A 26557-nucleotide genomic window follows, 5' to 3' on the forward strand; every position below is an offset into this window, starting at 1 on the left:
ATGTAAACTCAATACATAAAAACACTGCTTATTCTTGTGGAGCATATTGTCTAGCTTCCTGGTAGAGAAATTGGCTGAGTTGAGACAGTTATGTGCTAGCTAGAGGTCTTAATGCAAATATAGGGGGAAAAAGTCTAAGAAGTGCTCACAGAGTTAGTTTCTGAATGAAGAATCAAGCAAGAGAAAACAAACAATATGGTGTCATTTATTTGTTAATGTAAACAAGTCTGGCTCATGAGAGTGTTTATATTCTACAGTGTACCACTTTACTGGGATTACACAAGTTTGGTGATATTCATGAATTTATAGTATTCAACTTTTCTGAAAAGTGTATATGAAAAGGTAATGCTGATGAAAACAATGCTAACCTCATCATAATGAATTTTAGGGTTTTTTTTTTTCCTAGAATTTAGAGCAGTAGTGTTTAGCAATATAGTCCCTGCCCTCCCCCCCCCCCAACTATCTAGCTGACAGAAATGTCTCTTTTACTTAAACAAAAATCTTTTAGCTGGTTTTGCCTGATGTACCAAAGACAGGAATTGTGATTAGAATTATGCACACTCCTTACAGAACTTGTGCGTTTCCATATGTAAAGATCAGCATCTTCAGTTAACAGCCAGCAAAACTTGTTCTCCTTTGGTTATATATGAACCAATAGCCATTTGTATATGGCTAGTTTTCCTCTGATCAAGAAAGACTAATAAGATAGCTAAGAGAACTTGGATAGAAATAATAGTTTGTAATGAAAGTTAGTTAAAGGAAATGGGGAAAAAGAGATTGTGTGACTACTCCTCCTTTTTCTATGGGCTTTTGTTGTTCATCTTTTACTGGATGTGGTAAAGCACACAGACCACTAGTTCATCAGGAGTAAGAAAATATTTTGTATTCAGCTATGCTTTGGTCATGGAATAACAGAATTGCAGGGGTTGGAAGAGACCTTGAGAGATCATGGAGTCTAACCCCCTGCAGGTACCATACAATAGGTCACACAGGTGGGCGTCCAAATAGGTCATGAATATCTGCATAGAAGGAGACTCCACAATCTCTCTGGACAGCCTGTTCCAATGCTCTGTCACCTTTACTATATAGAAGTTCTTCTGCATGTTAGTATGGAACTTCCTACATTCAAGATTTAGGCCATTACTCCTTGTCCTATCACTACACAACTGTCCTCATCCACTTGCCTCCTACCTTCTTTTAGATACTTATAAATATTTATTAGATAACATTTCTTTATTCTTCCCAGTTGGTCAACATAGTCTGCCTCTCCTGCGTTCATATGGCTACTTTTCTTACTGGAATACTAATTTGGCCTCTATTTTCCTCCTACATGTGGCCATTTTAGCTGGCATCCTAGTGATTTTTGATACTCATCCTAAAAACATTATCATATGCTTACAAGTGCTATCTGTTAGTATAGGGACCAAGAATAACATTTCACATACAGCTCCTTTTGTAGATGGGTATTTAATACCAAACCTAGTCTTGTATGTCTACTTGTTTGTACTAAGAAGAAAATATTTTTGCTGTATCCCATAATTTATCAAGCTCATAAAGAATGGTTTCTATGTAGCTTATCCTTGATCTTTGAGGATCTTAACTGAAGTGAGGGACATTGAAGAAGGAGACTTAAGGCATTTTTAAACAATCCTCTCTCTTTTGGATTTTCCTGGTTGTAGTTTGGCTACTTGACAGTAGATTTCGTGTTTTAGATTTTTTCAATATTCTAGTATGTACTCAGTTATTGCACTTGATGTTAACTGTAGGCAGTAGTTGCTCCTTGCTGATATTGTACCTTTACAGGCGTGCCATCCTACAAATGGCTAGGTTTTTCACTAGTATTTCTGAAACTGAAAACAGTGTTACTTTCTAAAGTCACATACAGAAAATATGTTAATTGATTCAAGAGAAGAGGAACCTGTTATGTATTTCCAGATTGAAATAAAAAAAGAAGTTAAAAATTCTCAGTAAGATGAAGCCTTATTTCAGCTGGTATTTTCCATCAGAAGTAATGTCTAGTGTGTAATCTAGGGTGAGCAACTTCAAAGATTATTTGTTCTGTAGATACCTCACAGTTCAAAGTATCTAATAGAGTTCGGTTCTCTGTGACAATCTTATGATTTTCCAGATTGGTGAAGCAGATTGTCTCTTACATTTCATGTTTCATATAATTAAGATAATTTAGATTTAATGTTAAAAAAAAAAAAAAAAAAACTTGCAAGCAAATTCGTTGGAAATATATCACTTGGAGATGCAACAGCTAAAGTGTATACTTATTCTCTCTGTTAAAAACAGTGTTGCAAATGCAATTTTGTTTGGTGTTTTCTGTGCTATCACCATTGAACTTCTGAGCAGTAGAAGCATTCCAGGCTTCTCAAGACCTTGGGACCATCTGTTGGTTAAATAATTGCAGAGGTATTTCTTATTTGGAAAATAATGGATCCAAGAAAGCTTGCGGACTTACTGTTTAAATCTAGAAATTGACCACAGATCTGAGCACAAAGATTCCTTTATGCACGTCACGTTAGTTTAGAGGGGGCTCCCCCAAAACAGATTTCCTTATCTGCTTTTAGAAAACCACTGAGGTGGTGTGATATTTATTCCAAATTTTCATCTTTGTTTTTAAATACAGAAATCTACCTCATACTATTTTTTTGCCTTTTTTCTTCTAGCACAGTTAGTTATCATGTATGTTTGCATTCCTTTTTTAACGTATTTGGATGTTCTGCTTTTATCTTTGTTTTCCCTTTAGTTCAAGTGGAAGAACAAGTTTGTTTGCTTACTTTGCTTGTTGCACTTAAGCTATTCTGTAGTTAGAAGTTGGAGGTTATATGTTTTTCATATTTTCAGGTTGTTTTGATTTTCCTGATGCAAAAGTGTTAAAGCTGTACAAGCACAATTTCAGAGTTCTGGGGGAATCTGCTACTCTTAGAAGAGTACATTCAGTAGTAGGGTTCTAGGCCTACGAATTGCTCATAGGAGTTTGCTTTCCTTTCACAAAGACTTGCTAAGATAGATGTGGTATTATCCGCAGTATAATGCTGTTGCTTATTTGGACACTTTGTCCTATGTCTTTTAAGCTGTTGTATGCAAGCCATCTTTTTCCCCAGTGCTTTTTTAGTATATATATCCTTTAAACAGATCATTCAATATGAAAGTAATGTTACCTCCGTTTTGCAAAAAAGTGCATCACCTACAGTAAGTAATTTGGGCCACACATGAAATCTCCCTAGGTGGGAAGTGAACCTCTTTGATTATTGGCTATGTATTAATTCAGTATGCACCAATGATACAGAGATTCCCAATTTTAAAGAGAAAGCACAGTCTTTTTCTCTAAGGATCTCTGCATCAAGGGTGAGGAATAATCAAGCTATAATGAACCACAGGCCTTCATTTTCCTAATGGATGAGCTTTTTATTTTTATTTTTTTCCTTTTCATGAATGGAGAGGTATTGGTTGGTAGAAGGGAGGTTGCTGACTGAAGAATTATGAAAGAGTCATATGCCTATACCCAAACACTCTATTTGGATTCAAACATATTTAATTAAAAACTATTTATCTGTCCCTCTTACAAATGCTACTGAAATAAATGTTTCCGTATATGTTAGAGACTGAAGGTTTTGACACAAATAGGTAACCCTGTATGTGAAATATGGTCTTTGAGCTCTTTTCTTGAATATTCAATATGTGTATTTCTCCCTTTCTTCGCACTCTCTTGGAAAAAGAAGATGGCTTGATTTAGGATTCTGGGAAATGCTGAGGTTCCATTGAAGAATTTACTTAAATCTACTATTAAGGGACAATGACATTAAAAGATTGAACTCTATATTTTTGAATGGCATGACACATTTTAAGAGGGAAGTACTTTCCCAAGTTATGCTAGGGAAGGGATTTAACTTCATCAAAGTGTTACCTGACTTGTTTCGGAATTCATGTATCAGTGATGTTCTTGCTTTCTGTGAGAGTCAAAGAATGATGGCCCCATTCCAAAGGTTGTATTGCCAGTATAAAGTAGTCAAGTCTTGTCCAATTTCAGTAGCTCAATATTGAGTATTCAATGATCAATGTGTTGACAAACTCACTGCACTGAGTGAGATGGTTTAAGTTTAAAGTATTATTTAACTTGTGAAGGAGATGCTCACATTGCTCCTAGCTTGCAATCAGAATGCATTAAAAGTACTCTTGCTATGACTTGTTTTTTGAAGATTCTTCCTGGGGAAATAATGAGATTGCCTGGAGTATGGTAACTCTTCTTCTTTTTTTCTTTTTTGAAAATTTTTAATTTGGATAATTCAACAATTACTTGAAAATATCTTTTATCTTTTAAAGATGCCAGTGTCATATCTTTTGTTTTCTGTTGAGTTTGCTTTACTATTACAGTTAGAGGAAGTATATGCATACTTGGTGCGTTCACATGTGTTTTTCTACTAATACAATCTATATTTAATTAGTTTCGCTGCTTTGCAAAACTTAATGTACTGCACTTAAAGTACTTTTAATAGATTTCAAACATATGAAAGTCCTTTGTCTTTTGTCTTCTACATCCTTCTCTTAATCTCCAGCCAGGATTTTTCTAAAATTTTGGGATTTTGCCATGGATTTAAGTGCTGCTACGTTCTCCTTTTTGCTCCCATCTTGTTGTATTGTACAATAGTTTGGGACAAATGTGTCGTAGTTCAATAATTAAAATAACAATTCTAGGAGAGCTTCAGCAAAACTAATTACTTATTTTACTTACAGAAATGGATTTTGTACGTTTGTTCCCTATGGCTCTGCTTACATTCTTAAAATGGGATAATCTTGTAATGCGGCAGAAATATCGCAGCAAAATATGTTTGCTTCTAGACCATCATTGAACTTTCCTCTAAAGTTGTGTTTATCCACATTTAGTTTTAGTTTTCTGAATATGAAATGAGGTGATGTCTATTCAAAATAGTACATCGCACTTCAATCTGCGAGACTTCCATAGTCAGTTCCTATACTAAAAGGTATAGCATAGGAACCAAATGGCTTTGAGTTCTGTGTGTAAAACCCTACTGAAACTGTATTGAAACTATAGGTCATGTTCTGATTCATTTCTGGAAATAGCAAATGTAAGGACTTTGTGTTTTAGAATCACTCCGTCTCATGCATAAATACAGAGGCTGAAGTGTCCTTGAACTTCTTGCTCTTTCTGTTGGAATCTTGAAATCTTTTCTGTGTGATGATACAAATTTAAGTCTATAAAGCAGAGCTTTGCCTGTAGGCTTTTGTTTAGGTCAGTCTAATGAGGCACAGGGTTTCATTGTTCCTAGGTAGAATGGACCACAGAACGTAGTGGGTGGTTTCTTTTGGATGTTTTGAAACCAGTATTGACTGATGGGCCTAGTAGATTCCAGTCTACTTTAGTATTGTAGGATATAAACTGCACTGGTTTAGGTTCATCTACATGCTGTGCTCAGACATTCCTCCCATGAGAGTGAAAGTCTTTTGGAAGAAATAACTGGAAGTGATAACTGCATGAACTCACCTATGGCTGGAGTGTGAATCCTCAAATAGTTCTGTAGGGGTGGGCAAAAATTTGTCTGAGAGAAAATTTGTCTGTCCCTGCAGAGAGGAACTTGGGGATCCTGGTAGGTGAAAAGTTGGATTTGTACTGATCATGTGTGCTTGCAGCCCAGAGGACAAATCATGTCTCCTAGGATGCGTAAACTGAAGTGTTGCCAGCAAGTCAAGGGAGGTGATTCTTCAGGCAGGCTCTCACAAGGGAGTACAGCATCTAGCTTGGGGGTGTCCAGTATAAGAAAGACACTGATGGATTAGAACAGAAAATTTTACTGTAATGGGAGGGAACACTGGAAGTGGTTGACTAAAGAGGTTGTAGATGCCCCATCCTTAGAAGTGTTCCAAGCCAGGTAGGAGGGGGTTTGGCAACCTTATCTAGTAGACGGTGTCTCTGCTTCTGACAGAGGGGAAGGACTAGATGATCTGTAAAGATCCCTTCCAACCCAAACCATTCTGTGAAATTCAGAGCAGATGGACTTCCATCTTTTCCTGCCCAAATACATATAAGATTTTCATGTGCTAGCTGTGGTGAATCCGTAGGTTCATGTCATCTGAGCACATGTCAAGAACCTTGACTAAGTTTATTCCTGAGCTGGACAATACAATAAGGTCCCTTATTTTTTTCATGTTTTTCTTTTGTACTGAGATTTGTCCACTTTTATCTCAGCTCAGAAATATTTTTAGAAGCTTAGACTGAGTCAGTTTTATTTTCAAATGGTGAAAAAGCATGTCTCTGAAGACACTGAAATGATAATCCTCAGGCTCTCTATCTTGCTTACTGTACTTATACACATGCTTGAGCAGGTGGGTTGGACCAAACGACCCTCCAAAGATCCCTTCCAACCTCAGCCATTCTGTGATACTGCATAGATCCCAACTTGTTTTTTTTTCTGTTCCAGATCATCTTGTGTGGCTGAGCTTTCTGGTGGTTAGAAGAAATCAGTTCTTGCTTGTTCTTGATATACAATCTAGTAGTTTTGCATTCCTTTATCCTACTGGTTTCAGTTCTCCTAGTCATATTGAAGTTTTCTGTTTCAGGCTTACTACAGCTTTTTCTTCTAATATTTTGAATGACAGTAGAGCAAGGATTATATCTGGCGTGCATTCCTAATTGTAATGCATATAGCAACCATCTTCAAAAATTAGCAGGCTTGCTCTTTTAAACCCTGTCTCTTGGGTTTCAAGTACGCAAAGCTATATTTAGTTTTAATACTTTGGTAACATTTTTGTTACTTGCTTTAATAAGTGGGTTTTAATAATCTTTTAATAAGTGGGTTTAGGGCTATGTCTGAAAAAAAAAAACAACCACATAAGTCTCACTTTCTTGTCTAGTATTGATTCATTATTATGTTGGCTATTCATCTATGTTGATGTTCTTTTTTCTTTTCATAGAATGTGCCAGTTTGCTAGTTGAGCATACTGTAGTATCTCAGAGCTTTGTCTATTGCTCCTTTCCTGTATTACAACAGCACTTCTCATTCATTAATTCACTGCTTCATTCAGTGCCTGAAAAAAGCTTGTGAGTAGGCCACAGCTTTACTTCTACATATCTGTACATTTACTCAGCAGCCCTTTTGCATCATGTATTGGTGTGCTTGATCTGTGACTTGCAGGTAACGCAACCAGTGCAGATCCCATTCTTTAACAGAGTTTGGGCTATGGAGGGGCTGTCTGGGCAGCATCCTCCTCCCGGTTGCTGGTTATCACCATCAATTGTTGCATTTACGTACACAGTATGTCCATTTGTTAATAGAGCCGTCGTACACGTCTCTCTCTCAGGTGCAGAGTAGTTGTTATGTACCCGTGTTGTAGCATGGAATACTGTTATTTGCTGAAAAGAGGTAAGCTCTGGAAATCACTACTAGGCTTTCAGCTTTGCACTGAGAGACAAAGGAGAGCAGTCTCACAGTCTGCACGGCTCTTCTGCAGAATCTGCTGTAGAGCACCACTTCCACTGATTCTGCACATTTAAAAAAAGCAGTGGGTAAGTGTAAAAACATCAGCTGGTTGCTGTAGGCAGTCACTGTTGTTCCAGCAGTACAGATTTGCTTCTGTCTGTATCTCAATTAAAAAAAAAAGAAAAAAGAGAAACATGAGATTTGACATGTTTAAAGCATAAAACATTTTAACCTTATCCAATGCCAAGGCTTTAATTGATGTTAATTGGTACGTCTGTGTGGTCTGAGCTCCTCGGTGGGTAGATCTGTTTTCTTCTTGTGGCTCTACTGGAAGGAATCCCCAGAAATCTGTAGCGGCTCAGCACAAACCGTGGCTGCTGCTCCTGGAGCCTGAGCCTCAGACACAACACCGCAACATCTGGTGCAATTCAACGCTTTTACTTAAACGATGGAAGCAAACGGGTCAGTTCTTACACTGGTAGGGTAAGACTTGCAATAATGTGGACTGTAAATAAAAATAGTATAACCGAATGTCATGATAGATGAGTGAATACTAACAAGGATCAAAGTGAGTAACTGTACAAAGCCACGTAACTTAACAGCTGCTCACCGCCTCGGAGCCTTCCATCAGCAGCAGCTTGTTTGCTTTCCTGGCAGAATCAAAAATGAGAGAGTGATTCAGTGTGGATGGTTTGTAAGATTTCCCTGGAACTAAATGGTAGTTTGGTGCTTTGGTCACTTGAAAGCTGCAATGTTTTCCGTGATCGGTTTGGGGTTTTTGCACATAAAGGGAGTGCAAAGGAAGGTGAGAGAAAGAAGCATAAGGGAGCTTTCTTTGGAAGTGTTTTTGTTTTCAGCAGTAAAGTGGTGTTTCAGATCAGCAAAAAATCTTAAATATTTGCAATTGAAATGAATATACCTCTATTTTTAACTCACTTAACTTGACTAATCAGATGTTAGCTCTAAAGGAATTATTAAGTAATTGTTCTACTTAACTTGTCAGGAACCTGAATTTAAATAATAACTTCATACCATCCCCTTGGTTTATTTAGTCTGGTGCTTTGTAATTTTGTTTTGTAGGGCAACACAATTTTGTTATAATCTAGAATAGTTTGGCAGCCATTAAAGCAAAGATATTTCGGTGTTATAACAGGAGTTCAGAGCTTCTTGTGTAAAAATTAACGTGCAGGTGTAGAACTGATTTGACTTGACAAGTTGTAGGTAACAAAACTGTGGATAGACCTGTATTTCTGCCAGAAGTTCTTATTCTATACCACTATTAAGTACAGTTTGGGGTGGGTAGGTTTATTCTTTTTTTTAAAAGCCTCAGTGAGCATTCAGACAAATGTATATGAGTAAAATTTGAATTTCTCTCTGAATGTGACACATGTGTGTTTAAAACATTATTTAAAAGTAAACATAGGAAGAACCATGAAGATTTAGACCACTTCTAATTTTAGTCAGGGGGGAAAAGCCCTGTTTCAATCAATGTTAAATACGGATGTGGAGAGAGACACACATTTGTTGGTAACTTGATGCAGAACGTTAGTTTGTGAACATAAGTGATCTGCTATCACTGCACAGATCAGTGCTCTCTCCATTCATATCCTACTAATAAATGATCTCTCTCACAATGGGGGCAGAGGTTTTCCTGCCATGTAAAGCTGTTGATTCTGTCCTTCATTTTGCCATTTAAAGACTTGTAGTTCGTATTGTTTAGTTTCTTTAGTATGGGCAGAATTCTTTATAAGTGATGACCTCAAGATTATGAATGTGTATTTAGGTGCTGTTTAAACATTGCTGAAGAGACTTGATGGGTTCAACTTCTAGAAAGTTTAAAAAAACATCACCTTGGAGAACATCCCATGTGCTAGCATCCTTTAAGCAATTTCTTTCACTTTGAGACCTTACATGAAGGACCAGTAAATATTTGGAGAAAGAACAATGGATCTGAACCCCAGTTTAAAAAGAAAAATCTGTGCTGCTTCTGATATTCAAAGGCACATGTTTCAAAGGTGTAGAGATGTGCAGGTGTCCTGGCTCTGTCTGCTCTGCTTGCTCTTTAATGGACCTACAGCTGTCATTACTGGGTGGCCAGTGGAGCACTAATGTGGGAGTGAGTGTAGAGGTCTTTTTGCTGGGAAGTAATCTCAGTTTGAAAGAATAAACTTTTGGAAATCTGGTTCATTAGAGTTGCGGCCACTGTGGCTGTGCAGCCTCTTCCCTAGTGTTTATCTCATGGTTGGTTAAAGCATTGCCTTCATGCAGAGGGCCTACCTAGACAAAATACAGAGGTATATACTTTGTCTGTACAGTGGGGTGGGAGCTACTGAATGATGTGTGCCGACGCACAGTAGTTTTCTGTGAGCCTTTTTCATTGACCAGTGAGAAGTCATGAAGACTTATGAGGGCTTAGAAGATGGTGAACAGGAGTTTCAGTTCAGGAGTGAATGCAGGCTGTGCTGTTTTGTGGTGAGGAAAGAACAGAGAATACACTTTACAGATGAGACAGATGAGGATTGTAAATTATCAATCCCCATTGCTGTACTTACCTTGTCCCACGCAGAAGCTTGAACTGTGGTCTTGTCTAGCAGTATGGTTTTCATGGTGTTTTCTCTCATTCTGCTGTTGTTGCAGACTGATGAAAGCTAATACTAAGAATTATGTCATTAGTAGGCTAGAGACTGGCAGAGATGTCACAGGAATCAACGTTCCATATTCCAACCTATACCTTAATAACTAGGATATTGAATGACTTGGTGGATGGACGTTCTTGGACATTCTTTTTAATTTCTGAGAAGCTGTACGCTCAGCCAAATAAGGAATGGAAAGAATTTTGAAATCAGCAAATTTTCACAAGGACTGGGAAGCTGTTAAATCGTCCAACAGTAAATCATTATGCAAAATAATTCTCAGAGTGATGTTGTCTTGTTATCATAAAGAAAATTGTTAGATTTTTAGATGTTTAGATTACAACAGAATTTGTCATTATGTCATCTAATCTTGTCTGTTGTTTATTGCTTTAGTCAATAAAACAAATGTGAGAACTGCTCTGAATTGGCACTTTTTGTATTAACTGGATCTGAACTTATTTAATCAATTCATCCTATCTGCAGAACCTGAAAATAGCCTGAAAAATTTCAAATTCTGCAACTACTTAAATGAAGATGTCATTAAAAAATAAATGTTTACCTTCTCTTTTTAGGTCAGAAGACTTGTCTCCACTTGCATGGTGTCTTTCCTTACCTCTATGTACCGTATGATGGATTTGGTCAGCATCCAGAACACTATCTCCGCCAAGTGGCATTCAGCATTGACAGAGCACTTAATGTTGCTTTAGGCAATCCGTCTTCTACTATACAACATGTTTTCAAAGTGTCATTAGTATCTGGAATGTAAGTATGACCTGTTAAGATTCTTTTTTTACTTGTTTTGAAGTGCTTTCTACAGTTCTATTTAGAAATACTTGGCATGGGCTTAGGTATGGTCTCTTCCTTTCTCTTTATACTTGTATTTTTTCCTCCTTTTCCCCTCTGTCTGCCTTCATGCAGGCCTATACAACTATTAAATGCACTTCTTACTTGCTATGATCTAACATAATCAACAGTTATACTTGACTCAAACATTTTGTAACTAAATTGGATCCTACTGCCTATCGTTTTCCAACTCTGTTCTTTTGAGTATTTTTCTGCCTCTGCTACTATAACAGTATGTTCCTGACATCATTTTCTACCTGTCTGGGGTATTCTAAGTTCCCTGTGACCAGATGTCTTGCAGGAGTCTACCTCTAGGTCTTTTTTTTTTTTTAATTTTATTTCAGTAGTCTAAGATGACACCTCTAGAAGATCCATCCTGGGTCTGTCAGGTCATCTTTTCTGTTGACCCTTCTGGCAGCACAGGGCATGAATCAGAGGGTCTTAAACATTACTCACTTATCTGTCAAGCTGAATGTTCTGCTTTTATTTGGTGTAGCTTTCTATATAATATTACTGAATGTTAACATTTTAAGGATTCTCTTGATCGATTTTTATTTGACTTCCATAACCAAGGATTGTAAAATGTGTCAAGTCATGGTGAATAATAGGAAGCGGTCCTGAAGGAACACGGTTTGTATATGCATTGAATTTTTCACCTGCAAAACTATGTAAATGCTAATTTTCAGTAGTATGCAGCACTACCTTTTACTTTTTTCTTTTTTTTTTTTTTTAATGGTCTTTTGAAATATATCCTTTCTAAATGTTAGATTTGGGAAGATAATCTTTCTGTTCCCAGCCAATTGTAGTGCTGTTTTCTAAGTATTGCCAGCAAAGTGATGACAGTATCTTTTTTTTACTTTTAATCAGGACTTTATTTTTGCGATAGCAGGAATGCTCACCTACCATATTTTTTCTTTATTTTTCCTTTTTTTTTCTGAAAGCTGTATGAATACTGGCATAGCCGTTCATCTTGACAGTGTAGCCTGAGTGGAATTAACCTGCTGAAGGCAGTCTTTTCTCCTTGAATCAGTGAGAAGACAGAAGACAGAGTAGGAGCCTGCCCTTTTTTCACCTCTTGTGCCTTAGAGTTTCAAAACAGTCTTTACTGAAAATCACACTCTCTTTACTTCAGAGATGTAAAGACTGATGTATTTTATTTGCTTGCATAAGAGGCTAATGGGATGCCCCTAAAAGGAATTGCAATACACCTTAATGTTTTACCTGGGTAGATAGACATTCTTGTGTGGTAACAGAAATGTTTGTATTTTTCTGTTCTAACTGAAGTCAGATTTTGGTTGTAGATTTTAAAATATCTCTGTGTTGAGAAGCCTGTATTTTTCTTTAAATCTTGGAGATATCTTACCCATTTTTCTCTATATCAGTAGGAAAGCTGTTCTGTAAACCCTTACAGGTATAATAGGACGTTTGTTGTGTTAGCTTCCATAGCAAAGGACCTTGAATAATCAGGTGAAATATATTTTCCTTCTGTTTTGCAAAGTTAAAGTAGGTTTTCATATCTTAGTTTGTAAATGTTGTAAATCTTACTTTCCTGAGTTCGTTGTCAATGTGAGTATGGATCATTTGCCTTGCAAGTGCTAATTTCAAAAAAGTTGTTCTTAATTTACTTACCTACAGCGTATTGAGCCATTATAACTCACTGTACATATATAAACTGTCATTAAGTTTATTACTATTTATATAAGAGAGATTGCTTCATCATACAAGATCTCATTTCCTCTTTTTCAGCATAAGTTTCAGTTTTGTTGCTTCAACTTACCTCAGTTTTAATACCATAAACATTTTTTAAACAGCTCACTCTAACTGCTTGTGTATTTCATAGAATTATAGAATCACCATGGTTGGAAAAGACCTCCAAGATCATCTAGCCCAACAGTGCACCTACCACCAGTATTACTAAACCATGTTCCTTACTGCCAGATCTAAATGTTTCTTATCACATATAATATATATGAATGCATATGATCATATGAAGATCATCTGTATTGTTGAGTTTGCATTTAATTTAGGACTGAAAACCTTCTTATTACTTTTTTTTAACCATTGCAAGTAATCATCAAAGCTCCACTTTTTAATAATATTTTATAGAAGTAACAATTGAATACATGCACACCAGGATTTCTGTTGACTTCAGTCATTATTGCTGCAAACTGTAGACTTCTTGCATTCACCCAATGCATTGAATTATGGCCTGTTTCCTTTATATGCTGTACTACAAGCATGTTAGATTAGATTAGCGCTCTTGATGCTGAAAAGTCAGTAATTCAGTCAAGTAATACCAGAATTAATATTGCCTATGCAGCCTCAGCTTAGCCTTGACATATTCATTATGACATGTATTCTTTAATTGCATTCTCAAATCCTATTTTCTTCAGGACTCATGCCTCATTTAGTGCACGAGATGACTAGTAATCACTGAAAAGGGCAGCAATTCATTCTTTTAAGCTGCTCTCATTGTTCAGTTATTTATATTACACAGCTGATATTTACTCATTTATACCTGATCTGTGAAATTAATGTCCTCAGTGACTTTGTTACAGCATTTATCAGAAGAGCTGAATACTGTTTTTGAAACAGTCCGGTGCTAATAAGTTTAATGAAAGTACTATTATGATGGTGTGGCATCAATATGTTTACATATGAGGAAGGTGAGAAACAGTGCTAAGCCAGAAGTTCTTAAGTGAACCTTTTAGGTAATTTGACAAGCATAGAGCCTATTGTTTTTATCTTTAACACTGTGTAGTAATGTGGTGCTCCCCTTATCTTCAGCTATAGTTTTGAGTACTTGGCACTTCATCAAATAATGTGGAAAATACTTGAAATTAGTCATTCAGAAAATGGGTGGCAGCATTAAACACTGTCAAGTTGTGATCTTATCATCTCTAGCAGACTTCTGACCAATGACAGGAGCTTTCTGTTGAACCCACTTTTCTGAGCTAGACTGGAATTTCTAATGCAAAGTGTGCAATATAACCCTATCTTACCCCAGACATCTGCATTCTTTTTTTCCATTTTTACTTTGCCTTCCTCCCCAAATTCAAATGTGTACATGTTACACGTCTGACCCCACTGAGTCAGCATCTTTTATGGAACGTGTACTGTCTTTCTATTCAGAAGTATAGTGTGTTTTTAATGGTGTATAATAATAATGGTAAAGATTCTGTAGAATCTGTTTGTAAAGAATTGTCATGTGCACCAGAAGCACTTCAGGTTTTGAAACTGAGTGAAAACGTGTTATTAAGAAATACATTTGGAGCATAATGATTTTTTGGCGCAATGCTTGGAATTTTCATTTTCCTGGATATGTATACAGTTCATCTGTTTTTTTTTCTTCTGGATTTCATATGCTTCATGGTAAATTGCAATTGAGTCAAGGCCACCATTTAACTGGCTAGCCTCTTGCTTTTACTTTTTTCTCTCCAGGCCTTTTTATGGTTACCATGAGAAGGAGAGACAGTTCATGAAGATCTATCTTTACAATCCTGCAATGGTAAAAAGGTAAGGATACAGTGATATGAAATTTTGGCTGATATCCTTGTATCTAGAGTGGAAAAAGTAATTTTTGGAGCAAGATTTGCATACATTTTAACAGTAGAAGTAATAAGAGTACTGTCCAAGCATTTCAAAACAGTAGGAAAATTACTAATTTTAAGCATGCCAGTAACAATATTCTTAAAGGAGTAGCATGTTTGCAAAATAGGACCAAATTATACGTGCCTTCAGTTATTTAGTATTATCTGCAATTTTTATGTGCATGAGCACATTCGCATCATTTTACTTTTCATATAGAACTTAACAATGTAGTTCTATTTTATACATAGTACTTTTTCATGCTTTCTCTCGTGTGCCCCGACCTGGAGTATTGTGTCCAGTTCTGGGGCCCCCAGCACAAGAAGGATACGGAGTTGTTAGAGCAGGTCAGATGAGGGCCATGAAGATGATCAGCGGGTCAGAGCACCTTCCCTATGAAGACAGGCTGAGAAAGTCATGGCTTTTAAGCCTGGAAAAGAGAAGGCTTTGGAGAGGACCTCATACTGGCCTTCCAGTGCCTGACGGGGGGCCTACAGGAAAGCTGAGGAGGGACTTTTTATAAGGGCAGGTAGTGACAGGATGAGAGGAAATGTCTTTAAACTACAAGAGGGTAGATTTAGATTAGATATTAGGAAGAAATTCTTTACTGTGAGGGTGGTGAGACACTGGAATAGGTTGCCCAGTGAGGTTGTGGATGCCCCCCTCCCTAGAAGCATTCAAGGCCAGGATGGATGGAGCTGTGAGCAACCTGGTCTAGTGGGAGGTGTCCCTGCCTGTAGCAGAGAGTTGGAACTAGATGATCTTAAAGTTCATTTCCAACCCAAACCATTTAATGATATGATTCTGTGATGTTAAAAGTGAATTTTGTTAGTTTTTACATTTTAGGTTCCTGTGCCCATTGCGGGAATCTAGCTTCAAAACTGAATAGCTGTTTTTGTTAAACAGTTTCTGTAGTGCCCTATTAAAAGAAAGCACTGACTTCCTCAGTTTACTGCAACCACTGTGACAGTGATAAATAAAGAGGAATTATTTCTCCAGCATAAACTGAAATCCTTAATTGTGTATCGTTACCCCTCATAACTTTTTTAATGATGGCCTGTTCTGCATTATGGTAAATTTCCATCTTAATGTAGTCTGTACATGTATGACTTGGTGACAGTTGGGTGACAGTTTGGATTTTTGAAGATTCTCGTGTTTGAATTACTTCTACCAAAAAAAGGATTAACACTTCACATAGTTTATTCCTTTAATTTTTCTAGATAAAACTTTATTGTTTAAATCTTATTTCTTGCATTCCGAAATACTTAGTGTTGTTCTATGATTTAGAAATATCATACTATTTTGAGATAAATTTATTGCACTGATTTATAATTATGCAAATGCCGGCAGTTGCTTTTTAATGTGCTGGTGTTTAAAACGGCAGACTTACTGTGCTTCACAGAAGCTATTAAAGTGCTGCTTCTGTGTGTATGGTATGAAACCTTAAAACAATGCAGGACTTCTTGATAAATATGCCAGGGAGAGGAGAATTGGAGAGAGATTCGAAGGTATTACTGGTTTGTAGGCATACGGATGCCATCGTTGTGCTGTAGAAGGACTTCTATGGACTATATCAGCTTAGGACACGTTGCAAAGATAGTACATGGTATGATTTTTCTTTGGAAGGTTGTGGGTTTTTTTTTTTTGTTGTTGTTTTGTTTTGTTTTGTTTTCTGTTCTGGTCTTTGTGTTTGTTTGTTTAAACTGAGATTTACAGAACTAACACTCTTGTGTTTGTTATTAGGAGGCAACATTTTGGGGAATCCATTATTGTGAACATAAAGTTTTTAAGTTGGAAATACAACTAACACAAATGCACACTTCATATTTTAAATTTTCCTTTATAAATGCTTTATATTTTAATATACTTTATATTTTGATAAAATCAAACAACAACATTGTTGTACAAGAAACAATTACAGTATTATGTTCTGATTTATTTTTAATTTTAGAGTATGTGAGCTTCTGCAAGGTGGAGCCATAATGAACAAATCTTACCAGCCTCATGAAGCCCATATTCCCTACCTCCTTCAGCTCTTCATAGATTACAACTTATATGGAATGAATTTAATAAACCTGGCTGCTGTCAAATTCAGAAAGGCGAGGAGAAAAAGTAAGGAGTTTTTTCTTACGACTAAATAATTGTTTTGAGGGCTAAAAATTACCATTTTTTAACATTTTGGTTAAATGGGTATCACATCTTGTTTCCTTTTAGTTTGTCTTATGTGTCAAAACTAAGTCTCTATATAGCTTTTCATAGATTTTTTTTAAAATTATTTATTTATTTATTTATTTATTTTTGCATGTGGCTGTGTATTGGTGTTGGGGAAAAGCCTGTCCTGTGAAAATGAGATACCATGTATTAAAAAAACATATTTTGTCACCATTGTGCTTTTGACCATTTTTCACAAGATATTCATACCGCTCTTCGAGTTAGGCAGTAGAAAATAAATTATTCTTTGACAATATGATACTTACTTGAATTTACACAAGAGATAGCATAGTAATCATGTTGCTTTAATTGTATTGATAGTTGTATTTTATCCCTACACCAATTTAATTCATTTTTGCTCTAGTAATGCATTTACAATCTAGCTAGAATTTTGTAATGCTCCATTGTTTTTAATTAGAATGCTTCTGTTTGTGCTAAGGTCATTTACTCAGTGCTGAAATGTGAAATATAAATGACTGAGTAAAGGAGATATTTTTAATTTTCATTTTAAAAAACAATTTGACTTTTTGAATGTATGCACTTAAGTGAAACTGAAGATTGGTAAGAACATACATAATGTTACCTAAATGCTGCAGAATAAAGGGGAGATAACATTATGAAGAACATAATGTCTTTGACATTTATATTTAGAAAAATAAGTATTTTTTGTTAAGTTATAGTTGTTCTTATAGTAAGCAAGTTTCCATAAAAATGGTAAAATATCTTTCTGTAAAATCAGAAAATGAATCATGCTGCCTTCAATTTTTTCCCCATATTTTCTGTTTGTGTGTATCTAGACAGCAATAAATAAGTGCATGGATTTCAAAGCGCCTAAAAAAAACAGTCTTTCTATACATAACAGTAGGCTACACTTTTTAGTAGTGTCATAACTGTAGAAAATTAAAAAAACTCATTCAGAGACAAACATTTCAGGATTGTCAGTCCTGAAAAGGTTTAGTCAGGTACCTTCCACACATCCATAGCGGTTTTCTGGAGACATGCAATTTAATGGTATTGAATAGTAAGTCCTATCGTTTTTCCGTAGTTCTTCCTCTCCCTTTGACATGAGAGATGGCAGAGACATCAGCTATTTGTATTCTCCTTCATCATTTACTTAGATGTGAGAGATCTATGTTTCAATCGGGTGAAGAGAATGTGGTGGAGCAGGAGCAGGGGCTGAGATCGTTGGAGCACCTCGCCTATGAGAAAAGATTAAGGAACTGGGCTTGTTTAGCTTGGAGAACAGAAGGATCCAGGGAGACCTCATTGTGGCCTTCCAATATTTTGAAAGGAGCATATAAACAGGAGGGGGAATGGCAGTTTACGAGGGTGGATAGCGGTAGGACAAAGGGGAATGGTCTTAAACTGAGACGAGAGATTTAAGTTAGATTTTAGGAGGAAGTTTTTCACACACAGAGGGTGGTGACGCACTGGAACAGGTTGCCCAAGGACGCTGTGGATGCCCCATCCCTGGAGGCATTCAAGGCCAGGCTGGATGTGGCTCTGGGCAGCCTGGTCTGGTGGTTGGCAACCCTGCACATAACAGGGGGGTTGAAACTAGATGACATTGGGGTCCTTTTCAACCCAGGCCATTCTATGATTCTATGACTTTAAAAGTTCTTGCAGTGTAGAAAACGAAGAGGATAAAAGCAAGAACCTGACAGACTACTTTGTCCTATCTTGACCAGATAATAGAAGCAGTACTCCTAGCAAGATTAATACCATTTTGAGTGGCTCCACATCACACTTGCTTCAATCTGTTGCAGGTCCCAAGCACCTTAAAGACAAAAGGGTACAACATATAGAGGCAGTGCTGTTGAGTAGCTAGTCCTTGCACAACAGACCTAGGAAGATTCAAGCTGAGAACTGTCAGGCTGGTGAAGAAGGCACAGCCTCTGCTTATGGCTGGCACATTTACCACATTTATTTTAGTCAGCTGTAGTTTGTACCATGTTTCTTTTTCATACATTTCAGTATAAGCTTTTGCCAAAATTAAGTACAGCGTGCTTAACTTCCCTTGTAGAAGATGTAAAAATCATGGTGGTAAGGAATGTAAAATTTAATAATAAATCTGTTGCTAGATATAAGTAGTCAGCATCAGAATACCCATTTCCATAGATATGTTTGTCGTGGAGGAGGGCAGACAATTTCAAATGCTGAGAAAGATCAGCAGGTAAATTTGTAATAATGAGAATACCCTGCTGTCAGTATCTTGCATCCAGAAGACACAGTTCTTCTTCAGTTCAAATCCTTCTCTTAATGGATAGTAAGGAATAGGGATGCATTTGTGCGCTGTGTCCAAATAAAACTATTAAAAAACTGTTATAAAACTTTTATTACTTTTCAGAAATTTAATGTTCTCCTATAATATGACTTTAAAAGACCTTAATGTATCAGTGTTAGATCTTTAAAAATCTTCTTGTTAAGCAAAGGAGATACTAAGTGTCATTAAATTTCCATACATGTGAGTAACATTACTAAAGGAAGAAACAAACTGATAGGGGAATTTGAGCTTCACTTTTTGGATGTATTCAAATACTTCCAATATGATAAAACTGCTCTGGTGTTTGAAATGCTTATGATTTTCAAAAATGAGTATGTTGTTGGCAAAATTTCCCTGTTCACTTACAGACTTTCCTAGCTGCTGTGATATGTTGTCCTTATGACAAGCAGCTATTCAGTCCAGTAAAGCTTAGAGGCATTTTTGGCATCATGTTTCCCAGTTAGCTGTGTAGTAACACTGTAATTCAGGCTTTTCTGCTAAATGAGCTATTCCTATCCTTGTTATTCCAGGTATTGGAAAATTAGCAGAGAATGTGTGCAGTACTTGCTTTTAAAATTATAGAATAAAATTATATGTTCTAGTAAATATTATTGAAAGCTTCAGACAGTTAAATTGATGCTATCTTCAACAAACGTAAAATTTTGGGGTATTAATACAGGAAAAAAAAACAACAAACCTATCAGTTTGTAATACAAACCAAGATAGATGAGAAAATTCAAAGTTAAAGCTGCTCTGACACTGGAGTGGGAGATAGTAATTTTGAAGTTTTCTCCTCTAATTCCCTCTCCTCCATCTCCATTCATAAGCTTTTTTTCTTTCTGTATGCTACATCCTGTGTATATTGTTGTTCCTCCTTCTGAAGAGTGAACGTTCACGAGACCACAAAGGAGGGGATTTCTCCAGTATGACCTTGAAGCGCACTTCCTTGTACTGACACCTCCAAGCAAACTTAAAAAATGTTTTCTGAATTTGTAAATCAGACAACATGTTCCTTTCTTGTAGGTTTCTATTTAACTGCTACTGCATCTGGCCACGCGTATATTGTGTATATTCCAGATGCATTAATGGATAAGAAAGACAAAATGTGTTCATTGTTTCATTTGTGTTTCATTGTTTACTTTGACATCTATTTTCCACTGGGATCTGACCTGAAGACCCAGACACTTGGGAATCCTGAATTTTACCTAAAACTAAGTAAGCTCAAAGAAAAAAGCTAGAATTTAGGCTAAGATACAAGTGGACCATTGTATCTAATAATGTCAGTGTTGAAAACATTTTTCATCTTATGCGTGTCTGATTATGAAAGTCAAGCCATTTACGTGACTTTTTGAAGCCGATATCATGCAGCTGTTATTTATTCTTCAGAAACATTTTGATAATATTAAATAATAGCTGCAATTTCTGAAGCATAAATGAACTAATTTCTCCTACTGTTTTTCTTTCCAGGTGATACATCAGGTGGAAGTAAGCATCACAGAATAAATTCTGCAGCAAATTCAAACAGTGCTTCTTTCATTGAATGGGAAGAAGATGAAATACCAAGGTTGGCATGTGAATTTTTTTTCTTTTTTTTTTAGTGTATGCTTTATTTGCTCATTAGTAGCAACTTGTATGTACTACAGGCTTCCAGTCCAGTCCCACATTTGAAGGTGACCCAGAGAATCATTATTTTGTTTCTTTGTATTTTGATCATCTGAGACTATGTATCTCTTTTAAGTGCTGATCGAAATGTAACTGGGAGATAATAATAGCAACGTTTGAATCTGTTTTTCTGTTTCCTAGAAAATATGTTTCTAGCTAATGACTTCTAATGAAAAGCTAAACAATGTAATAGGAGGGCTACTCCATAAGTAATGCCTCCTATTTTGTTAGTTGTCCCATAATGTCAGAGGCAGATGTTGGTGATATGATAGCAGAGATTGAACATTCCCACCAATATTCCATTACGTGGTGTTACTGTGCAACAGATGGCAGCAGAGGGGCAGTCTGACACAATGGTGTCTGACATAGAACTGCTTATGAAGCGAAGGTGTGGAATTGAATTCCTTCATGCAGAAGAAGTGGCATCCACTGACATTTATTGATGCTTCCTGAATGTTTATGGAAACAAAACAGTGGATGTGAGCACATGAGGTGGTGGGTGGTGTGTTTCAGTTGTAGCATCAGACAGTGGGTCAGCTGTGTTACTGTTGATTTTCGCAAACATGACATGCAGACTTCTGTCACTAGCGAAAATACATAGCTAATGGTGTTGACTATGTTGAATAACTGTTTTATAGCTGAGAATTTGCCCTATTAAATATATTTGTTGTTCTCTTTGTATCTATTGTACTTTTCACAGACATGAATGGGAGGCGTTACTTTCAGAGCAATTCACATATTTATAGAGTATATTTAGACATCAGTTTGCAGGTTCTATTTTTGTAATCAGCCTTAACTAAGATGTATAGTGTGCTGCCAACGTTTTCCAGTTGTCCATGTCAAACAGTAGCTATGTAAGAATCTCAGCTTAGAATTTTTGTGTCTGTCTTGTATGTTCTTCTCTTTTTCTAGCCTACAGTTTGCAACTTGGAATGGCTTTACTTTAATAAGAAAAAGCATGCGTTTGGATTCATTAATACAAGATTTTTCCTCTTCCTTTTTATCTGAGTGATAATCTACCAGTTCGAATTCCTTATAAGATCACATAGAGTCTTTTATCCCATTTTTGAATTCCATCCTATTTCTGTTAGTCTAATTCGCAATTATACAGCTTGTTTTATGATATTATGATCTGACTGCAGTATGTCTAACAGCCTGCCTTTTCAAGGCATTTTATTAGTATGCTCCTGCATTTCCTGTCAACAGTATTAAAGAGATATGAAACAAATTCAGTCCTCAAAACTTGTCTATATTCAGTGCTAAGAATTTCCTATCAACCCTGGTATCTTTTTTTCTATAACCAGAAGGAATTTTACCTTTAGCCAGCTTCTTACTTACTTTAATAATTTAGGAACTAATTTACATCTCCTCCAATTTAAATTGCTTCCTATTTGATGTTGTGTCAAATGTTCCTTTGTCTAGAAAATGAATTATTTTATTAAAGGTTTTCTGTCATGACTGTGTTCCAAGTGCCACTGCAAAGTAGCAAATCTAAACTATTTTCCATTCATGATTTTACTTTTTGCTGTATCTGTATGAAATTCTCTTCTTATAATTTCTCCTGGATTAATGATAGGAGACATCAACTTTATTCAGTATTCTTGTAATCACAATCATATTGTAGTTTGTCCCACTTTCAGATTACCTTCCTACTTCATTTCCTTTAAAATTCTGAAAACTTCCACCTATATTAGTTGAATTAGCCTGTCAGTGTCATGACGAACCTTGCTGAGGGAAGTCTCATTCAGTTAATAGTATAGATGTCTATCCAAGGTTTCCTAAGGTAAACTGTCTCAGATGTTTTTCCATATGGTTTTATTCTTGCAGTCTGCAGCATTACTAGATACATGTAAAGCTGTCCTTCTGCCTTTTTTTCCTCCTTTTCTTTAACAAAGTACATTTTTAATTCTAAACGTTAGTTTTCTGTGTATAGCTATATATTCTTTGTTGTGTGATCCCAGCACAGTCTCTTCATTTTATTATTCAGTCTCCTTGAAGAGCTCACATTTAAATATTTAAATGCTTTGTGAATTGCTCAGTACAAGATTTTTATTTACTGTCTTTCACCATTTGACTGCTGTTTCCGACAGTGCTTGGAGTGTCTCTTACATGTCGTTACTGAACTCTGAAGTCTTTGTTCTTCCTTTATATCAGATATGGGTGTCTTGTAAATATTCTACTGCTTGTTACCTGTTCATTGTTGTTAGCTGATCTTTCAAGAAAAGGCAGAAGGGGAAAACAGTAAAATGTTGTTTGAAACCATATAGTGTAGAGGACTGTCTTGTATAAATGATGAAAGTATCTGTTTAGTTGGTTTTGTATACATTCAGAATCAGCTTTGAGAGAGATTCCAACATGTATTTGCCATGTCCTTGCTGCATGTGATACCAAATTCCCTGTTTTGACCAAGCTGGCATTTCTTGACTTTTCTGGTACAGCAAATGATTGAAATCTGATGCTAGACGTCTGGTAGTAGGCAAAATATTATTTGAAAGTTTTATATATAACATGTTACATGTTACAGTAACAGCATGTTATGTAGAAAAAAACAGTGATGAATCCTTATTTCAAAAACACATTTGAGAACTGTGCAAAGTTTCTTGATGGCTGAACTCACTCCTTAATACTGGATAGCACCTTACTACTCTACTGCTTTTCCAGAACAGCTTATTCCATCCATCTCCAGTCTTGCTGCTGGTTAATCTCTTGCTGATACTGTTAGTTTACTATACTAAGCCAGGACTAGTTTTTTTAGATCTAATTCTGCAGTGGTTCTATTATGAAGTGGGCAAATGTCCAAAGACAGTAGTGGCTGGGAATCTCTGATGTTGTAAGGCTTTTAGGTATGATGCATGCCTGTGTTAGCACACATGGAACATAGAAAGCCCACTTAAAAATAAACATTAGTCACCTAAACCTGATAGTGCTATCCAATGTCTTTAACAAGAGGAGCTTTTCATATGAGACACATTTATGTTATTCCTCGGGTAGCTGTTAATAAAAGATGAAGCACTTCCATGGGTTCCAGTGGGAACTTTCTGGTAAACATCAGACTTGGAGTGTGGTCAGGTCTCCCACTTGGGTGTGGTGTGTTGAAAGCAGAATGATTCGTAGGATGTTTTTTGAGAAGTGTTTTCTTCCATAAATCCTAGATCTGCTACTGAACGTGGAAATAACAAATAATATTATTACACAGTCTAGCAGTTATGTAATGTCGAAGATTTCTTCTAGATTTCTGGCTGTCATAATTGCTTTTCTCACTTTTCAGAATGTACATGTTTTTATGTAGTCATTTGGTCTTTAATTAAATATGTATATTATTCAAGTCACTGGAACATACTGCAGACAAAGAAAGTTCTTCTTCCATGAACAGGATATGGAATATCAAAACAATTATGTGAAGGGGTAGAGTCCTTGTCAGTGGAGTGGAATGACACCTTTTAGCTACTCTATGGGATTCATTTTATATCTGCCATCCTCAGTTTAACATTATAAATACCTTAGACAGTCATCACAGAATTAATTTCCCTACTCTGTCATTAATGTTGGTGAATTAAGATACTGACCTTGATGCCCATCCTTCAGGATTTTTGAGGGCATTGAATGTAGCAAACTGTAGTGGATAATTTTTTTTAATACTGTGTCAATTCTTGCTTTAATTCAGTGTCTTGGCACCTGATGAACCAATCCTCAGTACAGTCTTTGGGAAGAGCTTTCATCCTACTTTGTTATTATGGCAGCGGTTAGTGCCAACAAACTTCTTTCCTCAAAAATGAGATTCATTCTCCTTAACTCCTCTTCCTGTTTTCAAAGTAATTGATTTGGAGCTTTTTCTGTGTACATACATTAGGTTTATATTTTAGTGTTTCACTTTTGTGTGCAGGTAGAAATGGGAATTTTAAATGAATTTTAAATATATCTCTAGTAGCCTGGTCATGGCAATATGCTGCTCTGCAACCTTGATTTATCTTGCTTTTCAACAAAGTAAACTTTGTTCTCATAGAGATAGGATGTTTCAGCTTCTGTGTTTCTCCTCACCAAAAGCTGTCTTTTGTACATTTGTGTTCCAAGTTCTGCCTTGCAAGCAATCCTGGTTTTTGTTTTACAAAAGAAAGCTTAGATGCTATGAAGAAGGTTGAATAGGACTTGATAAGTATTATTTTCTAACCTTGTTCTTATGAAAATATTCTCAAATAGTTATTTTTTTAGATTACGTTGACATTATCTTGATTTTTGCAGAATAAATGCAGTATGAGTCCAGTGGTTAGTCTTTCACAGGGCAGTGTCTGTAGCAGACCACTTTGAGTGCCTTTCAAGAAATATTAACTGCTGATCACCTCAGGTAGCTTGTGTGCTCAACTAACTAAAGTCTGGATATACTCTGTCTTCTTCAGGCTGTCTTCTCACCTGGTAATTGTAGCATTATAGCTGCTCAGGATATGTGGTTTGATTTGGGATTATGAGAAATACAGCTGTTTCATATGTTTTCCTGACATGCTGTGAATGTTTGCTTAAGATGACCAAACCAGCATAAGAAACAGCAGTGTTCTTGCAGCCTCCCCCCTCATTCTTGTTTCCCAGTGGTTTTGCAGCTCTTCAGATTATGTGATCAAAATGCAAGTTTCAGCTTGCTGCAGGTCCTGTTGCCTGCAGTGCAAAGTCTCTGAGTGGTTTGAGTGTGAGCATCCAAAGTACATGATGTGGAAAGAATGCATTTTGATCATGTTATGGACTTGTTTCTCAGCTGACATTGTGACTGTTAAAAAAAGGAAGTGATGACCATGGATAGTCCTTTAAGTGTGCATTGGGTCATGGGCAGTCTACTTCAGCTAAAAGACTGAGCTGCTTTGATGTAGGAATTCTGTGATCTACTCTTTTAATTATTACAACTGCTCAGAAACAGTACTGTTGACTAGGGAGGCTGGTAGCCATATGTTAATAAATAGGATCTTGCAGTTGTGAATGAATTCTACCTAAGTGCTTTACGACTTCTGCCAGGCTACTTTTTGACTGTTTTTCATTTGATAATTCATTTATCACATGGACTGTGAACAGCTCCTTTGCATGGGCTGTTTTCTAAGTAGTCAGAATTTTGCTTGTATAACAGAAGTAATATATCTAAGCAGTTTAACTTTACGTTTCTTTTAGAGTTTTAAATAGCTTAATACTTACCTTCCAGAGTAGGTGTAAGAGATACCCAGCTTTTAAATATGATATTTGCTAGCTATTTGTGCTATAGTGACTTCTATTCAAGGTATGCAGACAGGATTGGAAATACCGTTGAGTTATATTTTAAAGATTATGTTGAGATTCTTGAGGCTGTGTAGTTATGTTAGGTTATTTAGGCATGCAAATGTTGAGTCACCAGATAGTATAATGTATACAAAGGATCCTAAAAAGAGTCTATTTTAGTTAAATAATAGCCTATTTTAGTTTTCAGTGGTGTTGAAGAGATCTTTTTACCTTTTCCTATAAATTTTGAAAGGTTTTTCTATTTTCCTAGAATGGCTCAGGTTGGAAGGGATTTTAAAGCCCATGCAGTTCCAACCCCCTGCTGTGGACAGGGCTGCCACCCCCCAGCTCAGCTGCCCAGGGCCCCATCCAACCTGGCCTTGAGCACCTTCAGGGATGGGGCACCCACAGCTTCTCTGGGCAGCTGTGCCTGTGCCTCACCACCTTCTGAGTAAAGAATCTAACATCTAACATCTCTCCTCCTTTAGTTTATAACCATTCCCTCTTATCCTCTCTCTATCAGAATGTTTAAGTCAGTATCTATCGTTTTTTGCAAGCTCTCTTTTAAGGCTGCAGTGAGCTTTCTCTTCTCCAGGCTAAACAAGCCCAGCTCTCTCAGCCTTTCTTTATAGGAGAAGTGCTTCAGCCCTCTGATCATCTTCTACAGACTTCTACATAAACCT

The 26557-nt window shown here is 36.5% G+C and overlaps 1 protein-coding gene across 1 annotated transcript in view; it reads left to right on the forward strand.

The window, feature by feature from the left end:
* REV3L (REV3 like, DNA directed polymerase zeta catalytic subunit) overlaps positions 1-26557 on the forward strand; it is a 114587-nt gene that overhangs the window by 35727 nt on the left and 52303 nt on the right. The window contains exons 2-5 of the mRNA XM_085217468.1: positions 10648-10837; positions 14360-14434; positions 16458-16618; positions 20448-20544. Coding sequence (XP_085073594.1) covers positions 10648-10837; positions 14360-14434; positions 16458-16618; positions 20448-20544 — 523 coding nt within the window. The remainder of the gene's footprint in view (positions 1-10647; positions 10838-14359; positions 14435-16457; positions 16619-20447; positions 20545-26557) is intronic.

This window comes from Meleagris gallopavo, chromosome 2 (genome assembly GCF_905368555.1).
Source record: "Meleagris gallopavo chromosome 2, MGAL_WU_HG_1.1, whole genome shotgun sequence".
Classification (NCBI taxonomy): domain Eukaryota; kingdom Metazoa; phylum Chordata; class Aves; order Galliformes; family Phasianidae; genus Meleagris; species Meleagris gallopavo.